General features: G+C 43.6%; 2 protein-coding genes across 4 annotated transcripts in view; one reads left to right on the top strand and one right to left on the bottom strand.

The window, feature by feature from the left end:
- IGF2BP3 (insulin like growth factor 2 mRNA binding protein 3) overlaps positions 1–17265 on the top strand; it is a 110322-nt gene extending 93057 nt beyond the window's left edge. For all 3 annotated transcript variants that reach the window (XM_068674186.1, XM_068674188.1, XM_068674187.1), the window contains 5 exons: positions 4558–4677; positions 8770–8844; positions 12177–12308; positions 13607–13720; positions 14646–17265. In XM_068674186.1, the coding sequence (XP_068530287.1) occupies positions 4558–4677; positions 8770–8844; positions 12177–12308; positions 13607–13720; positions 14646–14747 (543 nt within the window). In that variant the 3' untranslated portion in view covers positions 14748–17265. The remainder of the gene's footprint in view (positions 1–4557; positions 4678–8769; positions 8845–12176; positions 12309–13606; positions 13721–14645) is intronic.
- Positions 17266–19995: 2730 nt separating this feature from the next.
- On the bottom strand, positions 19996–23767 carry MALSU1 (mitochondrial assembly of ribosomal large subunit 1). Its single transcript, XM_068674189.1, has 4 exons — positions 23529–23767; positions 22504–22676; positions 21402–21483; positions 19996–20797 (listed from the first exon to the last, which is right to left on the bottom strand). The coding sequence occupies exons 1-4, from the start codon at positions 23734–23736 to the stop codon at positions 20610–20612; spliced, it is 651 nt and encodes a 216-aa protein (XP_068530290.1). The 5' UTR covers positions 23737–23767; the 3' UTR covers positions 19996–20609.
- Between the last annotated feature and the right edge of the window lie 1015 nt (positions 23768–24782).

The following is a 24782-nucleotide window of genomic DNA, read 5'->3' as shown; positions in this document are numbered from 1 at the left end:
TTCTTTTTTTATTCTAAGAAACGAAATTCTCCATCTGAGCAAACCTTCTGGCGGAGTCTGTGCGCCCCGCCTTTCTGAGACCAAAATCTCTCCCCAGATCTCTCTCAGGTGTGCGCAGGCTTCCTGCCCCGCCACCCAGAAGTATGCAGGTCAAACCCAACGTAAGCTATTCGATCAACAGCTGAGCTCCCATCAGGTAGCATTAATAAGCAAAACAAAGGCAATCCCCCCTGCTTGTTTTATATTATTTGGACCTGGTTAAAGGTGGGAAGCAACTAGTCCTGTGTCCATCTAACAAATATACAAATATTGCTGGGGCAAAAGAGCTCCTCTGTGCACCAGAGACATCTGAGGCACTTACTTAGAAGTTAAGGTGGACGTATGGACCGTATGTGTCTTGAAGAGCTTAGATTCATACTTTTCAAGTTGTTTTTCTATGTGTTTATGTGAAGTCAGTTCCCAGGGCTGGTCTTGAACAAACTATTTTGTCATGTGGGTGGAAAATGAAGTTAACTGGGAAGCATAGAGTACAAACAACTCTCCACATGCAGGAGACCTTACTGGTGTCAAAAACTAGTTGATGAGTACTACTACCAATTCCATGATTAATGAACTCTGCAACTTTGATAAAGAGTGCATGCTACTTTAATCTTCACACTGAAAAACATTTAGGTCTATAACCATACAGTTAAGGCTTTTCAAATTAAAAAGATGATGAAGACCTATCACAAGCTAACTATCTTTAAGAAGTTTTAAAATTCTGGAAAAAAAAAAAATCATCCTTCTCTAGGGAGGTTATAAACCTGGTAACATGATAAATTCGCTGTAAATATTAGTGAACCTATGTTAGAGTGCTACAGCTCCTGTTAAAGCACAATAAACATGACCTGATAAAGCATCTTTCCCCCTATCCTCATAGCTTGGAAACAGTCTTTTTAGTAGCACTCTAAATTTAGAAAGACAACTATAAGATGAACTGCAGGGTGTTCTCTGGAGTCCAAATGGATGATTATTCTCCAAAATATACGCATTATAGTTCTTAAATTTTAACTATACATTTAAGGAAGCTGCTTTTGGCCTTGTGATGGGAGTGAATGTGAAGCTCAGATTGCACACATTTGGAAATGAGTTTCCTAAATTTAGTGCCTCTAACATATGTTTAAGATCTAGGAATCTATTTCTGATATAACTCATGCTAGAAGTTCCTGGAAAGCTACATGACTTATGTGGCATGGCATGGAGAAGATTAAATTATAGTTGACTTTTTTCCCCTCCTAAGCTCACCAGAAGCATCTGTGAGATTGATGGGTGGTGCAGTCATTGCATTATGTTTTGATGTGTTTCTTTTGGAAGAAAGTCTTCCAGTAAATATAGAATTATTTTTAAATTATTGTGGGTAAGGACATGAACAGATTATCATAACTCCAAGTTCAATTTATTTGCTCCTGAAGTCTTTGTTATACTTGATTTCTGCCAAAAGAAAAAAGAAAGACCTGTCTTTTTTGATGTTCTTGCTTTAAAACAAATCAAACAATGTTTCTGTTGAGCGATTAAAAATCGGTGTGGCTGAGGAAATGGACATAATTTCTCTAAATCCTATATTATACTGGAGATGAATTTGGTTACACACGTGCCAATGTACTTCTGCAAACAAGAATATGAAAAATGATGATACGCAATCAGCTCAGTATGGACAAATTCTCCTCCCTTCCCTAATAAACATATATCACTATTACACCAAAATGGGATGGTGATGTTGAGGATCCTCACTCACAATGCGTAAATAAATATTAGCAAGTCAAAATTATAAGGATGGACAGGGATAGAGCTGCAGGCTGTAGGGTTGGGAAGGCACGTGTATGTCTTCTGTCTCCAGTTGCCTTTGTTGCCCCTGTTTCATGTTTAAGGGTGAGGCAGCAGAAAGGAATTTCGGTGGTGAATTGAACCTAGCCAAGAGAGAGGCTGGAAATCAAGCTTTGGGAAGAAGAGGGGAAAACTGGGCTGCAGGCAGATGGGCAACAGAGGGGAGGCAGGAAATACCTGCAAACAAAAGTAATGAAGTTTGCTTCGTTTATACAGGAGAGAGATGTCTGGAGGTGGATGAAGGTAGAAGCTGCGCAACCTCTTGACACCCAGCTCAGGCTGCATGTTTGATCTATAGCAGCGTTGTAGGAGTTAGCTTAAAGTGGAGCTGGGACGGGGAGGGCTGGAGCTGCACGTGGGGAGGAAATATTTGGCAGTGGACTCCTGCAGGAGTTGGTGTGGGGATAACTGAAGGTAGCGGTCACTGCAAAGAGCAGCTAAGCTGTCTGTTAAGCTGTGTGTGCTTGGCTGCAAAGAGTCATTGCGTCTACACCCAGTGCAGGTAGCGTGGGTCCTTGCAACACAACTGGAACAAACAAATGTCTCTCCAATTTGTATCTGCTCAGAAACTTCTCCAAAGTGATGCCATCAGCCAGGCATCCACGGTAGCGTTTCCAAATTACTGGAAATCTTGCTGGATTCACGATGAAGATGTAAAAGGATTTACTCTGAGTACACTCACAGGATGTTGGTAGCAATAAGAGGAGAAAATGAGTAATCTGCTGGAAAGCGGTTCAACATCTCTACCGAAATGACTGCTATCTTTCATTACAGCTACGTACTTTCAGGGCGTAGTTTTTGAGTTCGTTTAAACCTTTCTCTAGGCAGACTAAAAAGGCTGCTCCACCTTTTCCCATGCCCTGACCTAGTTACTCTCGCTTCCTCCCTTGCTCCAGGACTGCCATTTGTGTGGCACTGTGGTTATTCAGGTCAGGGACCCTCCGCCGGCACCACACATCAGCTGGAGCCGCCATCCTGCTGGCCCCAAATTGTGAGGAGGAGCAGGGAGGCTGGCTGTGGGGGGCTGGATCCTGGGTCCAGGGGAAAACATGGGCTAAGATCAGCACGAGCTGCCTGTGAACGCTGCTGTGGAAACACGGGGCGAGCTGTGTAAGGAGTGCGATCACCTAAAGCAATTGGCAGAGTGCGTTTCTATCCTAAATGCCCTATTTTGGGGTTTCTTCACCTGGTCTGTGGAGCTGTTCCTGGAATTGTTTCCCCCGAGGTTACGGCTGACTTGTGTTTACCAAAAGAAAGCGGTAAAACTTGGAAAGGAGCTTTTCATTCTCATTTGTTTACGGTTAGCATGCTGGGACTTTGAAAGAAGTTCCTGAGACGCTTAAATTAAAGTAGTGATAGCTTCTTGTTGTTGGATTACAACAAAATTAGCAGCTTTTTGTTTTCTGTTGCATAGAGGGTGTCTGTTTCTTAAAGTATAGCAGCAGAGACTGCTTCGGTGAGGCTCTGCATGTGGGCCTGTCTCCTCTGCACGATGCACAGGAGAGCGAAGGGAGCCGGGCTGATCCCTCTGCTCTGCCGGTGGGTGCTGGGGCTGGGCCCTGGGGCAGGCACTGAGGGTGGAGGTGTGGAGGCGAAGGTCTTTCCCTTGAAGATCCCTGCAGGAAGAGGGCTCACTGGCCCTCCTGCTAGGGATGAAGGCAACACATTCAGAAGGTGCACACGAGGGCGACTCAGAGGAAGGTATTTTTTTCAATAGAGGTCTTCAATGCCTTCTAGTTCACAGAAGGGCTTGCGTGAAGTGCTTTTGAGAAGTAATCCTGACGTAAACGGACGGATTAATGGCACTGCAGTGTAGTGGGTACTCGGCGGTGCTCCGCTAGCCCGAGACGAGCTCTTCAGAAGCTGCTCCTGAGGCTGGTAAAATAAGTAGGGTTTAGAGGGGCATACGTAGCCCTGCGGCCTGATCAGTGCTATGCAGCACGTAAAGAGGAGCTCGAGTGTGAGATGGTGTTCTCCAGCTGGGCTGTCTGCTCGAAAGCCATGGAGAAAACCACAGTGGTGCCTGGTCTGCAGTGGGCGCAGCGCTCGGGCCCTCTCACTGGTACGAGTGCCTCATCTCGCCTTGAATTTGCCGGCCCGCCTCGGGCCCGCCGCCAGGACCCCGGCTGTTGCATAATGTTACCCAGGAGGAACCACTGGCAGTTTTCACGCTGGCTATCATTCCAGAGTACTCCCACACAAAGGAAATTGTAGCGTATATGTAACTCTGAGGCTTTTTGTGCAGCCCTCAGCACAATCTAAAATTAAAAAAAGAAAAAAAAAAATAGCTAGGAAAACTAGAAAGAGTTTGGCTGCTCTGACTGCAGCCCGTTCACTTGTGGCAGCCTCATCTGCAGAGTCTTGCATGTGGAAACGCATCAAGACAGTGACAGGTAAGAACGAATGCCTTGTGAAGAAGCAACGGCTCGATGGTTTTTAGAAGAACTTCTTAGCATGAAAATTGCAATTATTTTCTAAAAGACAGAAGAATCCTCTTTTGGCTCAAACTGTTCTTTCATGTTCTGTGAATTCAATGATTTCCAGAGAAAAGGCAGACCCTTAATATTCAGACTTCAGAGGGCATCATAAGAGTGCTCCCTCATTTCCATGCATGCTTGTTCCATACCAGTTTTCCTGTCAGTCTGATTCATAATGTTCAAAAACATTCACTGCATATTTCCTTTTTCCCCACAGCAACAGCCCGAGTCTGAGACTGTTCATCTGTTCATCCCAGCCTTGGCAGTTGGAGCTATTATTGGCAAGCAGGGACAGCACATCAAACAACTTTCTCGTTTTGCAGGCGCATCTATTAAGGTATTATTACACTGACTAACTTTGTCTATTCTCCACGACACTTCCAGCAAGTTTGTACAAGCCATGTTTTTGTGAATGTCCTCCCCCACTCCGTGCTTAGAATGTGATGTGATAAATGGTACATTTGTTTATAAATCATCTTTTAATCTTCCTTGAGACAAGATAATTAGAAGCATGTTTTCAAACGTCTCCTGAGGTGTGAAATATAAGCTGGAAAGAAAGCTACTTTGGTGGTCTCGATTTCTTAGAAACAGACTTAAGTCTTAATGATGTGGTGCTTAAAGGCTTTCTTCTTGCTTTCCGTGAAGTGAAAATTGGTGAGGTAAACTCCCCTCCTAAAAACAATTGCACAGGTGACGTCTCCTGCTGCTGTGACCACTCTAGCTTTGCTCTGGATGGACCAGGCAGGGCTGTTAGGCTCTAGTGGCTCCGCAGTGAAGCGTTTGTGTTTTAAAACCTCTGCTTTAACCTGGGTTCCTGGCTCAGCTTGCATTTCGACAGCATGATTACCTTAGCGCCCTGCTTTAACATCTGCCCGCTTGTGTTGACCAACTTAGTGAGGGGAGAGCAAGATGGTTTGCAGAGGGAGTCGTCATGGAGGCATAAGTTTGAATTTGAACCAGTTTGGTTAAATCCTTGATTCCTCTGTTTGTAGGGGTGGGGTTAGTAACAGCGGCAGTTGTAGGAACTGTAGGAAGGCCTTGGGTTTCTGCCAGGAATACTGTTGTAACTACAGGTAGCTTTTCTAGGTGCTGGAGCTTTTTTCCTTGAAAAATGGCCAGTTCTGCTATTCTGTGCTGCCATGATATAATGTCTTGGCCTAAACCATGCAGTGTTCTGCAGTGCTTTGTTATCTGCTGTTAGACTGAAGATTTCCTGAGCAAATGAAACAAGTGTTTTCTTTTTGCTCAGGAGATGTGGCCTGTTAAGTGAGGGCTATGGAGCAGGGATCTGCTGAAGGGGCAGGAGGTGTCTCTGCTGAGTGAAGCTTGGTGAAGCCAGAGAGGCTTGGCTTCTCCTGGAAGGTGTTCATCTAAGTGTGCAGGGCAAAATGTTCAGAGAACCCCAGAGGGTGAGCCTTGTGTGTGGCTTGCTGAATGCCAACAAATGTACTGGCCAGTCAACGAACCGGCACGCTGCCCAACCCCGTCTTTTATTAAGATGGGTACTAAATATCTGTTATACTGCCTGGGTGGTTTATGTTAGTAGAGCACTAATAGTCATATTTTAGTGGGGAAGATTGGATGGAAGGAGGTGTAAGGTGTTGGTTCTTCATCGAATCTGTCTTGCATGGAGGTGTGATGTATCACATGGATTTCTTCCCTCCCTCTCTGGTTTGTATCTAAAGATGAAGCGGTGCATGGAAGGGTACTGCCAGGTGGAGAGAAATGCAGAATAACCTGGACCTCTGAGAGCCAGTCCAAACTAGTTTGTTGGTTGGTCCTTGGAAGACAGGTTAATGGAAAGGGAGTTTCCTGCATTTCTCACACATCTGGCTAACAGTGGCCTCAGGCTGCTTTTACTAGTTGGCACCCCATCTACTCAATGTGCTTAATGTACCTGTATTAGTTGAAATTAAGCTTCTTAAAGCTCTGGTCTTTTGTTCCTCCAATAAACAGTAAGGTGAGGAAGATTTCTGTGGAAGTAGGATGAAGCCTTAAAGGAACTGTATGGATATAGGATATGCTTGTTAAATCTGGAAGTTATGGGTTTTGTGTAAGACTATTAACTAGGATAAAAACACAAATTCAACTCTGACCAAACAACGTGGAGCAGCAGTCCTGTCTTTGTGGGAAAACAATTGTCAAATGTGACAGCTAGAACAAACTTACTTGAAACTTCTAAACTTCCCTTGTGCTGACAGCCTGCCCTTTATCACAACTTCTGAGCAAAATAATAAATCATGAAGCCAGGAATCTGTGCTCTTAGTGAAGAGCTTGAGGGAGTGCTGCTGGAGTAACATCTAGCTTTCCAAACTAGTAATCGTGCTTTTGGGAGGAAGTAAGGCTTTGTGGACGATGCTCTGAGCTTGTTTTGAGCAGTGCTGGAGATAGTTACATATGAAAACATTTTACATCCGCATGCATTTTCTTTGTGCTCGTGCTGAGCTTTGTAGATCTGATGAAACTAGTTAGCCACAAAATAAGACTAAATAAACTGCAGATGCACAGGGGCTCTGCATAAGGCTGTGGTCAGCCCAGTGCTTCAGAGGCGCACGCGGCTGCTGATGGCCTTGGGTTGTGTTCCTGTGCCAGAGGCTGCTGCTTGGCGGGGCAGGCTTGGCGTGGGCCTTCTGTAGACACAGTTACTTAGAGCCAAGCAGTTCTCCACCTTGCAGGGGAGTGCTGGGGCCTGTTGGGAACACTAGCATCTCTTAGCTTATAAAATAATTCCCCCAGTTCCCCTTCCTGTCTTTGAAGGAGCTGGGATGGGCACTGCTGATTTTGTTTGTATGAAGGTGTCTGGTGGTACCTCAGCATATGGAAGACTCCCCCCAAGTTAGCAATGTAAAGGCATTTCTGGTAGGAATGTGAAGATATTTCCCTCAGAAGTTAAAAATTCACCACTTGAATAATAATTGTACATATATAACTGCTCCTTCCAAAAGCAGGCAGACAGAATTAACACTGAAGGCTCTTAGATTGCCCCTTCAGACTTCAAAATGCTCCAGTTGGTACATGCTTCTCTCATAGCCCTTGGCAAGGTGCTGCTCCAGCTGTGGAGAACAGGCCATCCCAAGATGAGAGCAAAGCAAGAAATGTCCCAGAACACTTACATCTTTGCATCTTATGCATAGTTAATGAAGACTTGATGGAAAACATTTTTCCTAAAATGTCAATGAAGAAGCAGGCTTTGACTAAGAAAAACTGAGGTAACCGAAAGGCAAACTACAACATCCATCTTACCGGAATGGAAATCAGTAGGCGAAGCTCTGTTCAGTCAGCTGATGCCAAATGTGCCTTAGAATTTTACCCCTGTAAAATTCGTGCGCTCCAAAGAGTGAATGTATTTATCCTGTGCTTGCCCTTGCCACAATGCCCCATCTTGGTGTTTGAGTAAATGCACTGTTGTAAAGTGAATGTGTATTTTTAGCTGTAGCCGATCGGAATGCAGAAATGGTATGAAAAATAAATATGCAAACCAGATAACTAGCATGTAATATATTCTCCATCTCAGGGTACAATATGAATAATTATATAAACTTTGGTTAGCAAAATTCTTTAGTGAAAATGATGCATGGTGACTGGTAATTTGTCTGAAATAAACTACAGCTGTTAAATATGAATAACATCCCCATGCCAACAGCTAAGATGAAATCCTGTAGTGTTTAAAATATTGCCCATTCAACAGCAGCTATGTAATAGTAGACGCAACAATGGAAATGTCAGTTGTGATAAACAAAAGATTCATCCAGAATGTCAGAGGCTAGTTTGAATTATTTAATGTCAATGGAGTCTGAGAACAACACCCACAGAAATCTTACTTTTGTGGTGACATGAACTGCTAAAGACCCTGCAGGCGTCTCTGTCTCAGCTCTGGTGGAGCTTAATTTTTATTTGGGTCACACAAACGTCTGGAGATGGAAAACCCTTGGAAACTGTGAACTCATTGTCCAGTGCGGAGGAATGTTTTGGACCTGATTAGTTACAACAGTAAAGTGATCTTCTGCTCTCGGGGGGACAGATGCGAACTTCTGCTAATGAGCAAAACTCGTTAGACTATTTAAGTTAGCAGGCAAGGATAAGAATCTCAGCCTATTAACCATACTTTTCTTTTTGAAGGCTACATGTTTTGCATCCCTCGTAGCCACATGAAAATTGCTTGTGGGATTTTGCCATATGCGGATGAGCAGTTATGCCTTTAATTTTCAGAAGTGAGCTTGCTTATGGTTTAGCCAATTTCTCCACATTTCATTACAGCTAATTAATGCACTTTAAAGAGAACAAGCCCGTCATGACTGAAGTGTAATGCTGCTGCAGTAATGAATAACTTTTCACTCCTGAACAGAATGTGAGACTGAAACGGGGAGGAGGTGGCTTTAAACGATTCCTTCAAAAGACAGCTACCAAAAGCTATGTTTATCCATTCCAGATTGCCCCTGCTGAAGGACCAGATGCCAAGCTGAGAATGGTTATCATCACTGGACCTCCAGAAGCTCAGTTTAAGGTATGCCACATAAAAACTTGTCAATCTGTAGTGGCCTTTGTGCTGCAAGGGGTAATACTGAAATCTAACCACTCAGTTCAAACTGAAGTGTATTCAGAAATTTAGTAAATAATATCTTTTATTTTTTGCTTTCCTTTTGCTGAAAGGTATTTCATGAATATATGAGTACCATCGGGGCTGTGTTTCTGGTCATCTGCAAACTGGCAGCAGTTTCACACAAGTTAGGATCAAGTCTAGCGTGTCAATGTGACCATATTGCATTCCTCATTCTCAGTTTTGGGCTATGAGAGCAACAGTTGTCTTTCTAGGCTGCCTTAGTACCTGTAATAGGGTAGTGTGGTTAATTGTTATAACAGTAACAAGATGAGACTGAGTCTCCCCAGGTTACTGTTGCATGCTGACTGGAAAGTGCTGTTTGGGTGGCTCTGCAGATAAAGGCAAGGCTTGTAATTGTATTTACACTACAACTGCACGGAGATACTCCAACACTATTATCCCATTTGTGTTCAAATTGAGTTGTGGAGTGGCCTTCTGCCTTAAGTGCCAAGGGCTAAATCTAGTTACCGCCAAAAGGAGTTGACCACGCTAACAGTGGTGGTGTGCAGATGGCTCAGTGCAGCAGCTCAATTTCCTCACAGATGAGGCCCCAAGCAGGTAGGAAGTCACCTGAGAGTTCATGTCCTGGCATTGCTCTCTTGCCTGTTCTTGTTTTTGGCTTTGTATTTTTGCTTCAGGGTGTCTTGCAGGGAGAAGGTACACAAACTTCAGGCATATCTAGAATCAGTTTCATGAATGCCTTCAGGAGTTTTGGAGAAATATCAGGGCAGGTATTTTACAGGAGTAACAGTGATCTGGATGCATTTGGGATTGTTGCTCAGTTGCTTACCATATAGATTTGAAAAGCTACTGAGTGCAAAGCATAACTTAGAAGCTCTGCCTCCTGGAGGTTTTCTGTGTACATGTAGGCTTGGTCACACGGCGTTCTCCACATAGGAGGCATTTTCATGACCTGGGATCAGCACAAGGTTGGATTTTTGAGGACTTTTTTTTTGTCAGATATTAGTGAACCCTTGAGTAGCAGGCCCAAGTGGATTTGGGTGCCCCTTGTCTTGACCTTGTCTTGATTTTCATGTAGGCAAAGGCTTGACCGTAGATTTCCTTCACAACGTTGGCTTGGAGTACCACAGGGCTCTTCTGCCAAGTTCTTTCCCCAGCCTGGACCCTTTGCAGAAAGCCTCCCTTCTCTGCACCCCCTGCTTTGGCTAAAACCACATCGAATTAAACATCAGCTACTTATCTATACTTAAGCTTCTGCCTGCAAAGAGGGATCGCTGTATTGTCCAGTGTTCCTGAGAACGCAGGCCTCGAGAAGGAGAGGGACTATCCCTTAGGTCTTCCATCACTGCAGCCCCCATAGCTCTTTACTACTCCTTGAGCAATGCCCTCTTGCTGGGATGGGCAGAGTTCAGTCCTTTCTTTTATCACCACCGCAGCTCTGTGTAAGTGTCTTCTCCATCTGTGAGCACAGGCTCTCATTACACAACAAGAATGTAGTCTGGGTGCACAGCAATTCGAAGAGGGACTGGTTGCTGCTCAAATGAGTAACCAGCTCTTGGAGAGGCCGTGTCAGCACAGAGCCTGTGAGTTTGGCATCCTTTCCCTACTACATTGTGTTCCGTTGTGTGATTCATGTCAGTGGTAGCTGCAGCGGCTGCACCCCTTTCTTCCTCAGCTGCAGTAGCCCGAGGATGTTGCGGTATGCGGGACCATTTATTAGCGAGGGAGCTGGAAGAAGGGTGAGAATATGCTGCTGTTTACAGCCTCTGCTGCAGTGCTCCCTAGAGTTTAGGCATGCCCAGATGCCAGCATTCAGAGGGGATCTCGTTGCTTTGGATGTGGGACATGTGCAGTGGAAGTGGAATCAAGTGTAGACAACATATTTCAGCCACTGTTTTACTGCAAAGGACTTGCCAACCCAGTTGTTTCCTTTCCTTAAAGACTCTTTCAACAGCGAGAAGACAGTAAATATATTCCTACCACCATAAGTCTTTCTAAAACCAACATCCCACCTTGTTCTATCATTCAGCAGTAATGCATGTGTGCCTTTTTCCCCCATAGTGCGTCTCCTACCTAGGCCAAAGCCATACACTGCAGGTTTTGTTTTTTTTCCCCAAACTGTTTACATGGAGTCAGACCTACAAAAATACCAAGTACTTTCAGCTCCAAGGTCACAAAATGTCTTTCATCTTACCTGTTGTGGAATAGAGTGAACTTGACTAGGCTTGAGGACGTGAGATAAGATAAGCTGCCACTGTTGAACCTAATTACCCATTCACACGGTCTTCCTGAACTTTGTGTTCTGTTGCATTGGTGGCCTGCCGGGAAGGTGGCTGCACTTCAGGGTGTGCAGTGACAGGGCTGGTGGGTCTCATTTAAAGGAGAAGAAAAAGGACCTGAACTGGAAAGGCTTTGACCATAGGTTTCTGCTCGTCACAGAGCATCTCTCTTCAGTACCTCAACAGAATTAATCTTTCAGTGCTTCTAGGATATGCAGAGATGAAACTCCAGTTGTCACTCTCAGGAATTCCCTGACAAATGGCAGGCAATGAGGAAATAAATGTCTTTTAAAGATCAGCGAGATTCAGTGGCTTAGTCTCAGTGGACATCCTTCTTGCTACCTGGCACTTGCATATTCCCCAGAAAAGGCAACTGTGTGCGGGCTGAAGGGATCGTGTTCCCATGGTGCCATTTAGATCTAGACAGCTTTAATTTTCCACTTCAGAAAATGGAGCTAGCTCTGATTTATTTATTTTTTAAGCAATATGTTGTAATTGAGTGTTAAACTAAGCAGCTTGCTGTAAGTGAAGTCTTTGTCCTGTGACTTTTTTTTCAGTTTAGCATCCTTCTTTTTTTTTTTTTTTTTTAAAAAAAAAAAGGCTTCTGAGCCAATTAACTGTGTTCTGTGCTTCTGGGTGTAATAAAAAAAAAATGCTTCAGCCAGACGGTTCTTCTCTCTACTACTCTTTACCTCTAAAGAGATGTAATAGCTTATTTTAAAAGCAACATTTCTGCTGAAAAATGGAGTAATAATGATCTTTTTTAAATAATTCCTTGATTCACTGGTTTGTTGTGCAATCTTTAAAGTTGTACCGCACTGCTTCCTAGTTTGGTGCAAAGACATACTTCAGAAAAATAGCTGTTGATAGCTATTGCATTTATTGGGGAAAATGGTTTGTCGGGGTTGTGCATTGAAAACGCTCCTTTCTGTGGAATTTCTTTGAAGTTAACTAGATTTCAGTAAGCACATTCTTTAACTGGAAACACTTTTGCAGGCTCAAGGGAGAATCTATGGAAAACTTAAAGAAGAAAATTTCTTTGGACCTAAAGAAGAAGTGAAACTTGAGGCTCATATAAAAGTGCCATCCTATGCTGCTGGTAGAGTTATTGGTAAAGGAGGCAAAACAGTAAGTAGCTGGAACAAAACGTGGTGTTATTCAGTTACGTTTCTTCATTGTATGTATACATATAAGACTTAAAGATTTAGCTAACTAATAGCTAATCCTTTGAAGTTAAGTTAAAGCTGGTGTTATTTTCTTAATTGTATTTAAGCTTTCTATTGTCTCAAGAATCTCACAGAATGATATATTTTCAAAGATGTTTTTAAAAAGGTACTTGCAGTCAGAGGCTTTTATAGGGCTTTTATTAATAGAAGTGTTGTTCTTCCATTACATGCCCACTTAAGACAACTTTCTTTGAACCTTACCTGATGTCAAATCTGGGGGAAATAGTCACTGACCTCATCTGATTTAAATCAATCCAGTGTGTACAAAGGTGGCATTTCTGTCCTGAATTGAAAGCATAACTAAAAAATGGTAGAAAATTAGGACATATTGAATATGATAAAAACAAACGAACACAGTGATTTGCTTTGTCTTAACTAATGGCATCCCTTCGGATCACTTTGTTGCATAAAGTAATAGAACTGAGATCTTCAGCCCTGCAAGCGTGCTGGTACTCTTCTATTTTCCATATGCTTGTTAATCAGGAGCTAGTTGATATTGGCAAAGAAACAGTTCAGTCTTGGGTCCCCATCCTTGAGTACAACGGGGTCTTGAAGTTGTGTGTCAGGAGGCAGCCTTATTACTTGCAGTACTAAGAGATTAAAGGATTAAAATCTTTGAAAAATTGGCCATCTAGAATATTTTTTAATTATATATATATATACATATACATATATATATATATATATATATATATATAAATATATAATTTTGTTCTAAAACAAAAGGAGTGTAAATCGGACAATGCAGAAGCTGATGGGCTACTGAAAATAGTCTGGATGCTTCTCATTGTTCTGTTTATCATTCTCTATCTTGTGGAAGCTGTTTTCTTATAATTACTTCTACATTCATTTTTCCTTACATTATACATTGTACGAGTTTTCTGACCTTAGGCTTGTAAACTCAACTGCAAACACTGTGGCATCTATCTGCTTTTTTAAGTGGTGTATTTAACACCTTCTGTGTTGTATTTAGTCTTTAAAGCACTTCTACAAACCTAGAGAACTTGGTGCTAATTTATGTTAGAGAGACGAGGCTCATCTTGCAAAGTACACTGCTGCATGAAGATGCTTTCTGTAGTGGGTTTCTTTTTTTAGCCATAACTTAGAGGATGTTTCTATGGCCAGCAGCATATTTGAGGTTTGCATGTTGTGGGATATTTGGTTGTTCAAGATTATCTGACTTTTTCTGTCTATTTATAGGTAAATGAGCTTCAAAACTTGACAAGTGCAGAAGTTGTAGTCCCTCGTGACCAGACACCTGATGAAAATGATCAGGTGGTTGTGAAAATAACTGGTCACTTCTATGCATGCCAGGTAGGACTGGAATGAATTTCTACGTTGCCTTGATGTTTCCATGGTCTGTCTTCTCTGTCTGTGTGCAGAGCCACGGGATGGAAGACACTTGTTTGGGATACAGAAAGCACTGCTTGCCAGGCTTCTCTAATTGCCCTGCTCAACAAATTTTCCCCGTGCCTAATAGAAAAATTTATAGCAATGTTGCACTCTCACGTACCTAAAACAATCTTCTTGTAAGTGTCCCATTGATGTGTTTAGGCTCTGGCACTGTTAAAACTTTCAACACAAAAGAAACCCCAGGTTGGGATTGGACTGAAGGTGCAGATGAAAGGGGTGTAAGCCTGTAGAACCTGGCAAGAAATGCATGTGTATGTGCAATCTGTCCACATTTCCCAATCTGTTGATTGAATGCCATAAAGAAAAGGATTACAAGATCCCTTCCCTCACCCAACTTGTAGTTCAGATTGATTACTTTGTTATGTTGCTGCAGGTGCCTTGTAGTTTAGAAATGAGATGGGGAAGGCTGGTAAGTTGTGTAAAACTTAAAACCTCCTGGAATCAGTGTACGGAAAAATTAGTTCACTCTCCAGTGAAGCAGTGGTTCCTATAAATACAAAATAGTATCTCCAGGGAATAAAATTAAATTAGGCTGGAACTTCAGTTAGTCTTGTTGGTAGTCATCTTCCTATGCTCATGCTTTCTATATTACAGATGGAAAAAATGACTGCGCAGGTAGTTGTGGTAGGTGGAAAAAGTAGAAGTTTAAAATAAGTTGTGCTTGGGGACTACATTACGACTAACCAAAGTGTATTTTATCTAGTGAGTAATTGGTGAGTAGTAGGGACTCAGTTATTCCGTGTTTTCTGTATCCCGGTAGCACCTACAGGGTCTGTTGTAAGCAGCATGGCATCATCATGGGTTGTTTCTTCTTTCTGTCCTTCAGCTTGCTCAGAGAAAAATTCAGGAAATACTGGCTCAGGTAAGAAGGCAGCAGCAACAGCAAAAAACATTGCAAAGCGGACAGCCTCAGCCAAGACGGAAATAAAGGTTTAGGAAATGGCCCATCAGAGACAGATGCCAGACCAAAGACAGACTGTGCAACAGAGAGACGGGTGGTGAGCACCTGTTGAAGTTATATGCAGAAGATCCACCAAGCCAATCACCTGTTCGAGGACCAGGCAACCGTTGAACGCTGTCTCTGAGAATGTATTCTTTAGGCTCTCTCAAACTTTTGAAACCCAGCTTTAAAATAAGGACCCCTTCACTTCCCTTTTGTTCTATTCTCACAATTTAACATAAACTCGTTAGTCTTTTTTATTGTTCTTATTATTCCCCAACAATTTTAGAACTTGGTTTAATGAAGCTTTCTCTTCTGAGTTCACTGGTTAAAAAAAAAAAAAGAAAAAAGGAAAAAAAGAAAAGGCATTGCTCTCATAGGTCCAGTTGTAAAAGAAGAAACACATTTGGAGGGTGGGATTGTGGGTGGGCTAGGGTTAGAGCAAGGGTATCGACAAGAGTTTAAGTGTTAGTCCCAATGTTGAAACAAGTGGCATTTTTTAAAAAGAATTTGGTTGCATTTTTACATAACACTGCCATGAATAACCTAAGGGAAGTGTTGAATGGTGTTGGCCAGGGCATAAAAAGATAAATATGCATTTTACTAAACTACCTCAGGCATTTAGTACCTCAATGAGAAATTGTTCCTTTTTTGCTTTTTTTTTTTGGTATTTTGTATACTTTATAAAGCTAATAGTTCTTGAGCATTTTATTTTTTTAAAAAAAATTAAAATTTGATCAGCCACCAGCCAGGAGTACTACAGACTTACCGGGGAAAATATAGTAGAGCACTTCTAGCTGCTGGCTGATGGGAGTAAGGTGGGTAAAAAAAACATAGCCTCAGGTTTTCTGAGGGCTTCAACACCATCATTTGTTTAAAAAAAAATTCAGTGAATGTTCAAAAGATAGTGAATGATGCCAACATTCTGATAGCAGCAATGCCGTTTAGTTTTCTTTTAAGATGGGATGAAAAAGTTTGTGACGGTACTTTTTTGGGAACAGGACAAGGAAGTGATGGCAAGAGGCTGGGGTTGGGGGAAAAATTTAGAAGGCTGCAAGAGGCTGAATTTTTTTTTTGTGCTACTTGATTGAATGCATGAACCCTTTGTGCCTTTGACCATCACTACCTAATAATGCTACATTTAACCATTTGCAGCCCATTTGGACTTTGCCATTTTGTTCAAAGAGCAAGCTTCATCTTCAGTTTGATAGAACACTCGATCTGCTAGAGCGTATGTGAGGCCGCGCAGGTCTCTGCTGTCTGCAGATCACATCATACTGCTTTCAGTTACCACGATGGGGGAAGGTCAAACAGTGTTTGATCACGTTGAAAGATAATGAAAGGCTAAGTTTACATATCCAGCCGCTGTTATGGGCCACACTAAGCCACTTTGAAGGTTTTGAAAACTATTACGAGAAAAAAAGCAAACAAAAAACAACAACCTCTCTAGCCTGGCTTATAATAGATGCAGCAGGATTTATGCACGTTCTGCAACCAACCATTAGAGAAGAAAAAAAAATGTCAAAAGGCAGGGATAACAGGAAAGTTACCAAATTTTTTAATTTCCGAATGTAATTTGAATGATGATTGTGGTAATAGTGACACATTCAAGTTTCTACAATAAACTTCAGTCTACCTCAGTTTAAAAAAAAAAAAATGTGGCAACACATGGTGCATAAAGACTGCTGTGTGTGTGTGTGTGCGCGTGCGCGCCTGTATGTGTGTGGTCGACAGAGCCATGCTATTACCTCTGAACCTTTTTTTGTGATGTTTTTTGTGCATGAGATGATCAGAATCACCATGCTGCACTGATTTGAGGGGCACAACGAGCAAAAACATTTGTTTCATCATTTTGTTATCTACCTCTTAGGTTCATGTTGAAATAGAGGCATTACTACATAGACTAGATAATTTTCCCAAAGATCATTGTTGTACAGATTAGATAATTTTGAAAATGGTCTGAAGTGTTTTTCCTGCATCTCTTCTTTACTAATTGGTTTAAAAACCACAAACTTATGTTGTAGATTTAGCAAAGAAAAATGAATTTCTTTTCCTTTTTTGACAGTGACCTTCATCTAGCCTTTAGGATAATTTTTTTTTCTTACAATGAATTTAAAATTACTGAAGTATGAAAAGTCATAGCATTTTAATTTTTGTTGAGGCTTAAGTCAGTCTGACATTCCTTTCTTAACATTTGAGAAGGATTTGACTTCATTATTTTCCATAAAAAATGACTTTACAAATAGGCGCTGCATTTACATCTACTGATTTAAATACTGTCATATCTCTTAAATTTCTAGACTTAGTATGGTAAATCATGTTTTTCTTTTCAATGAGACTTGGTAATTTGGAGTATTTGGGAATAGCTAGAAAGTAAATACTGTAAATGATTTCAATATCCACAAAGTATGGATCATTTTTCATCTGTAATGTGCCCCCCAATGCAGCTCCACTTGCCAGATGCCTCTGAATGGAATAAAGAGTTTAACTCCTATCATCAGATAAAGTTGTGTGGTGTTTTCTTAAACTAATGAGGCATAATGACTGACTGCTCCACGTGTCTGTGGTGCTTTGATCAGGTTGGTTTTCTGTCTGTTGTAATAACCGGGTAGGAATGAACGGTCACCCACAGGCATCCAGCAGCCAGGTTACGATGTCTGCGCTTTCCAGTACAAGCAGTGACTTCTGTGGCTTGTAATTCCTCATCTTTTTGTCTACCACCAGTGCGCAGTCTGTGGAACAGCCCTTAGCTCACCGTGTGTCTCCTGCAGACAAGCTGGGCTGGGTTGCTCTGGAAGGAACGCGTGCTCAAGTCATGACCAAGGGCAAACATGAAGGAATCTTTTAACAGGCTTGAAGTGAGATCTGAATCGTAGTTACATTTTTTTGGCTGCATTTTACCCAGTCTTTACTTTGGTGCTCTGTGTGGTGCAGCTGTGTAAGGAACACTGCCCTGGAAGTGTAGATAGGTAGAACCAACCACAGGGAGCACATGTGGAAACTTGCTGCTTGCTCCCCAGCTGCAAGGGGGAGGTGGCACCTCCTCTTGATTTAGGCTAGACACATAACTGAATGCTTTAGGTGGAGATGGAGGGATTTGGGGAACTGGGGTTGTGTTCACCAATAATTTAACTATCTTTTAAAGTGGAATGGAAAGCCAGGCTTGTTTTCCCAACTCCTGCACCCTCCTACTTGTCCTCACAGCTCACTTACTGGGACTGACCGTTAAAAGGAGGGAGTTGAAGGCACGATGCATGTAGATAACGCCTGGTATGGTTCTGCACTTCACAGGGAGCTCCAGCTCATTGTCCCATGCTGATACTGAGAAACCCTCTCAGAACCGGCATCCCTGCCCTTTGAGCAACATACCTCGAGCCTTCCTCTGTATTGCTGGCGCATTTGTGATAGCTCAGCCCCTGACTGTTCTTAAGCATTTGCTTAATCATGATGCTTTATTTGCTTCTAACCTTCCAAAGCTTTTATTCTTAAGCTGCTGTTTCAAAGGCATGCGCTCTTTGTGTTAGCTTCCGTTACCTGAAGCATGTATGCTGTGCAGGACAACACAGGCTCAACGTGGGTGCGGGATTTCTAAATGACTGTAAGAAATCAGGGAGTAGGCACTCAAGCTGGGCTGTAACAGATGTTTGCTCAATTTATGGATGCAAACACTGCTCAATACCCGAGTTACTCAAATGCAGTAAGGGAAATTCTGTGGTATGACAAGTTTCACATTGGAAATTGTTTCTCCTCTTCATCCCATCACCAAGAGATCCTGCATGCACCTCTGCAAGAGGACTGAATGAGGAATCTATAGTCTCCCTGAACCAACCACTCTAGTTTTTAAAATAATTTTACACAAGACTCAACTTATCCATGGAACTGAAACACTCCCAAATGTTTCTCTTTCCAAAGGGGGTTAGTGGCACACAGGAGCGAGCAGCCAGACCATCTTTGTTAATTCCAAGGTCCCAGCCCAAAGGCTCAGCGAGCTGGGCTGGTAACCTGGCTGGGGCGTTGCAGTAGAGTGGTACAAAGTATGGGTTTCTTTTAAATGAGGGATGAGGAAGTGCTTTTCCTGAGCTGGAAGTTCTGATTAATAGCAACCAGTGACTGTTTCAGCCAACTCATTTTCACAATATGCTTTGACGGTAACTTCAGTTACACTCTTCAGTGCTTGTCTCCTCATTTTTATTTTTACAGTTGGAAAGGGATGACACACACACAAAAACACCTTTGATCACACAGCTGTTCCCTATCCCTTACTGTTCTTTTCTGGACTCCCCTGTTGTTACCCTTCTCTGTGAGAGACAGCACACTGTGTGTAGGTCCAGCTGCTAAACATAAGGTACAGCAGGAACATGTAATGGCATTGTGTTTGCTGCAGCTGCCTGTACTCATCCAGCAGTGCGCACCTTCAGTAGCAGCAGGAAAAGGTTTCAGGGAACAGTCCACACCTCTCCTGGGAGGTCATGCCAGATGCAGAACCTGTCTCTCTGTAAGACAGACATTGTTATCTTGCCTCTGGGTTACTCTGCAGTAAGCAAAGTATCATGAAGTGTTTTGCAAATCTGGCAAGTTTACCACAAACACCTTCATTTTGTGTTCCTTGTATAAATGTTCTTTGTTTAATTTGGAGAACTATCTGCTGCCTTCTAGCAGAAAGCAGAAGAATTCAGAGGCGGTTCTTCCTGAAAGAGGCTAGACACAGGAGAGTAACATAAGCAGCCTGAAATGAGGCTGCTCCCCCTCCCCCCCAAAAATAAACACACAAAAAAACAACAACAAAAAACTTTCTCTGGGCACTGCAACCAGCAGCTGCTATGTAGGGACAAGATGCTGTCAGCACTTAAAGTAGGTTATGGGGTAAAAGGCGACCACCCTCAGCAGCCACTGCTCCTCCTCCCTGATGCATGGCAGGGCCAGCTTCAAGAAGAGATTCTACTCTACTGCTGACAGCTCTGTCCTGGAGCAGAAAAAAACATCTTTTACCTAGAGACAAGTTTTTTTTACCAACTTGAAGCTCTTCTAACCACTGCTGACCTGTCCAACAGCAAGTCATGCTGAGTGCTAAGGGCTTCCTGCAGAACGTTCCCCCACCTCCAAGGGGCTGAAGGTTTAGGCTGCCACAGCACATTGCCTTGGTTCCTTTTGTAGAAACGAGGTGAGAGGAAAGCCCAGAGATGGGCCAGTAGCACACTTAAAGCAAGCCGCATGTTTTAATGTGAAGGCACAGAGCTCAAGCTCTTCAGTTTATTATTGTTATTAAAAACAGATTGGCCTTGGCTGAAGAAGTGACTTACTGCTCTGTTAATTCAAGACACATTTATTTGTCACTGCTGCTCTTTTATGCGCTCAGTAATGCCATTATGTTTTCTCTCCTCCTTCAACTCAGCACATGATTTGCTTCAACATGACCAGAAGCAACTGGCTTAATAAAAACCTCATCTAAACTGCACTGTTTATCTCATGGTTCACCTTGCAGCACTCGGCCTTCTCACAGGACAGGCACTTCACGTGCACTGCCGCTACGGGCAGGCCTTTCAAAGGTACTAGGAAAATGATCAGTGCAGAGGCAATGCCCACGCTTCAGGGTGAGCTGCAACGGAGCAGGGAAGAGCCTTCTATTGCAAACTCCACTGAGGGAGTGACTCTCCCAGGACGCTCCCTTGTGATACGGTTCCTTCTTTCTCACATTCTGGTAGCTCCTTCAGCAATTTACCCAGGCACATCCAATAAATGCATTGTTTTGTGCTGACCAACTGATGGTTGAGTCAGCACTGAAGCCCACTGCCTCTCGTGTCTGTTAAGGCACTCATTTCTCTTGCTACTTGTCACCTCAGCAGCTGGCCTTCAGTTCTTGTCACAAGATGATGACCCTTCCCACTGCTGTTGGGAAGTCAGCCCAAGAACAAAGTCTTCTGGCAGTGACTGTGGAGTCATCTGCGTTAACTGGTCATCGTAGGAACCCAGAGTCCACAACTTCTCCAGCTCGTAAATCTCCCGTGCCTCCGGCAGCATGAAGTGCACCACTATGCTACCTGCACGGAACAGAAATCCACAACAAATGAGCAGCAGGGAGCGAACCGTTCTGGGCAATCCATCAGATAAGTTTGAAAATATTCACATTCACGTTCTCTCTTTCAGAGGGTGAGATTACAGAGACAGTGGTGAAGGTGAAATGCTGTCGAAGGTAAAGTCTTCATGTTTTTGTAGAGTTTCACACGTGAAGAACAAGGACCCGAACTTGGTTTCTTTAGGACTGTGGTTTTACCCAGCGCCACGGTATGACCCGCACAGTGCCAAAGTCTGTTCAACAGCTCATGACTAAGGCAGCGTACAGAGAGCCCCAGCTCGCCCAGGGATCATATAAACACGAGAGAATTTACTGAAGTAGCTTCTCTCTTGCTGCTGTTATCTTCAACTTATTAAGACCTGTTTTAGCCACTGATGAGTAGCTTCTACTTTCTTTTCAGTGCCCACAATTTTAGTGAAAATTAAGTTAGTAACTCAATAAAAACAACCGGAATTCCAAAACAGCAGAGTATTTTCAACTCTCCACAGCAGCCAGGGCTCACAGTGAGATGTGTCCTTAATGAAGGGCCCATGCAGAACTTCATATAGGTCAGATCCACAAATACTTACCAAAATCAATGCACAGCCAGTCATCTGTCTCCTTCCCTTCGATCTGAGCACGAGGATCACTGTCTTCTTTCTGAAGCTTGTACTGGGAGAGAAGCAACAGCAGAAAGTGGAATACTTCACATTTATTTAAAAGCATTCAAACCTAAGGTATAGGTTCCCCATGACTACCATTACCATCACATTTTGCTTCCTTTCAGATGCCTTTAGGTGTTTTGTGCTGGCTAGCTAAGGATGCAGAAATGGAGATGCCCAATGGCAAAGGGGAGGTGGGGAGAAAACAAGTTTGACCTGGTGTCATGAGGAAGGCGTCCAAACAAGCTTCCTGCCCCTTGAGAGCGTGCTCTGAACACTCGTTGCAAGATGGAGAACATACAGCTGGCATACGGGTTTACAGGCTATGAGTTACTGTGACAGGGGAGAACGAAACTCAAAGCAGGACTGTGAAATCTCAGCCGGGGCAAGGTAGGCAGTTCGCCATGCAGTCCTGTGACATTTTAAGTACTGTAACAGCAAAGCCAGCCAGCTGCCTCAGCACCTGCCATGCTTCATCTCTTTTGCCTACAGAACTCTTAACACCAGGCAAGCCAAGCTTCCCAGTGTCTCAGCATACAGGAAGACCCTGCGTCTCTCCCCAGAGGCTCTGCTCTGGGGAGACGTTCCTGCAGCCACCAGAGGGAGCACACTGTTGTAGTACACAGGTATTTTTGCAGAGTTGGGGAGAATTCATCTCTCTCTTTGGAGTGAGTGGTAACAGCTATGAAGTTTGCTGGACAGAAGTCAGACATGGATACAAGTCACCAGCACCATTTCACATCACTGATGGATGCTCTCATTCTAGCCACCAAACTGTGCTACTGCCATCAGCGTTCTAAATACAGACAGGGCTGTTTTTAAAATATAACCTCCACATTCTGAGTACTGTCACTATACGAGAAAAGTACAGGTAGTTGGTAGGTGTATTTGGAACTAAACGGCATTAAGGACAATTAGTTTCATCTTGCCTGATGTATCTGTACACCTGTAAACCTAGGGAAATTAATTTCAGAGCATCTCCACCTAAAACCAGTCCCAAAAACCTTGAGGGCAATGGGAGCTGTCTTACCATTTTCATCATATAATTTGCCATTGCATGGAGATGCCGTGTTGAAGATCCACTCACAACGATAAAATAGTTACAGTATTTCATTTCTGGAGGTACTTCGATGACGCAGATGTCTTTTGCATTTTCTTGCCTCAGCAGAGCTACAACAAAGTCAATGTTGAACTTTGCAGTATCTGGAACAGAGAAAGAATTAGAGAGTGGTAATTTCTCTTAAATTGCAAGCATCAGCCACTCTGAAAGTTATTAAAAACACAAAACGGCAATGAACTAAATTATAGCCTAAGCTAGTCACTCACTGTGAAGTTTGGTCTGATGCTGACAATCCAATGTGGAAGACTTTTAAAAGCCATTTTTTAAAATCATCAAAGCTGAGTACTAAGCACGCTCCTCGTAAATAATGCCCTGTAACTAGACAGAGCAAACATCCCACTTTCTTTTAGCTAACTTACTTAGTTCTACTTATTCGTAAGTATTAGAGTCAGTATTATCATCAGACACCTGATGATTAAGATGAATGAAACCTAGGTACTTCAACAGACATTCATTTCAAGCCCATTAAAAATACTTCGAAACAATGCTTGTCAACAGGCCCCAGCAGGCCTGTGATAATATGTGGTGACGAAAGTACTCCAAAATTTCAAGTAGATGGGATCAATGTCAAAAATGGAGCTGATGTGATGCAGTGGGCAGCCACTTCTTTTACTTACTTTACTTCTCCAGCCTGCTCTGCCACAGAGCCATGCAGGTTGTTAGAGACCTCCGAGCTCACCTGCTCCAACCACCAAACCCTGCCCCAAGCCCCACTCCCAACCTCTCCTTCGACACCCCCGGGGCCGGTGACCCCACCCCCTCCCTGGGCAGCCCGTCCCGCAGCCTGAGCGCTCTCCCTGCGGAGCAAAGTCTCCTCATTCCCAACCCGGACCCCCGAGCCGAGCAGCGCGCCCAAGGGCTGCCCCCACCCCCTGCCGAGGGGCCCGAGCACAAAATGGCGGCGGCGGCCCCGGCCGCCCCTCACCGCGCCCTACCTGCCGCCCGCCGCTGCTCCGCCGCCGCCCCCAGCGCCCTCAGCGCCCCGCTTCCTCCTCCTCCTCCTCCTCCTCCTCCTCCTCCTCCTTCGGCCCCCGCCGCCGGCCCGAGGAGCGGCCGCGGGCCGCGGGCGGCGGCAGCGGAGCGGGGCCGAGCCCCAGCCCCCAGCCGCAGCAGGCAGCGCCCCCCGCGCAGCGCCCGCCACATCCCCGCCGGCCGCCCTCTGCCGCCCCCGCCCGCCCCCGCACCGCCATTGGCCAGCGCTGCGCCCGCCCTCGCACCTCATTGGCTCGCCCCGCTGTCGGTCCGGGGCAGCCGTTGGGCGCGTGCGCAACGGTCACCTCGAGGCTGAGGGGGCGCCGGGCTTCGAGTTCGGCGCGTCAGGATTGAGGCGCCTCAGACTTGGGGAGCCTGCTGTAGTTTGGTCTAAGAAAGCTGCAGCTGGCTTGAAAATAGATATAAATACACTTATTTTTTACTGGGGATAAAAATAAATTTACCCCACTTCCTGAAGATGTGAGCATTTACACTGATGCATAAAAAGACTGTTCTGTTTTTCTCCCCCTCACAAAGTGATGATAATAACAATGGTAATAAGACTTAAGAGGCATTATCTTTTTATTCAAACACTTTTAATGATGAAAGCTTTAGTTTTAAATAAATTCAACTCTACTGTACAGGGCTGAAGATGTTCAGTATGATGCCACGGTATCTGGATGTGTCTTACAATGTATAGTTTGGTTCCTTTACGGTTCCTTCAGGAGCTGGCATTTTTTAGCCTTAGTTTCATCTCAGAAATGCTTTTAATAAGGATGTTACATCTGATGAGTCTCTTAATTGTGTGCTATAAAATGCGTTCAGCAAATAGGGGGAGGACAAACAAAACAAGCTATTTGAACAGTACTTCATTTTTAAGTAATTTTTAAACAAACATGCTACCCAGCTAATATTTCTGTTTCTCTTGGTGGCTTGTTTGAAAATGTCGTTTTTAAAGACGATGCACATTTATGTCTGATGTCATTCTTTGATGTTATTTCTCCAAAGGGAATGCCTGAAACCTATCCATATTAGAATCATAGAATATTGGAGTTGGAAGGGACCCACGAGAATCATCGAGTCCAGCTCCTCTCCCAAAACAGGACTACCCAAAAAATCAGACCATATGACTAAGAACACGTTTGCTGACATTCACAAATCTGTTGTTTGTCAGCTGTTCTTGCCTTTGTTGGACACAAAGATCGTTTTTATCCTGA

The sequence above is a fragment of the Anas acuta genome, chromosome 2, assembly GCF_963932015.1.
Source record: "Anas acuta chromosome 2, bAnaAcu1.1, whole genome shotgun sequence".
NCBI classification, from domain to species: domain Eukaryota; kingdom Metazoa; phylum Chordata; class Aves; order Anseriformes; family Anatidae; genus Anas; species Anas acuta.
The sequence above is the reverse complement of the archived record's forward strand: the minus strand, read 5'-3'. Positions and strand labels throughout refer to the sequence as shown.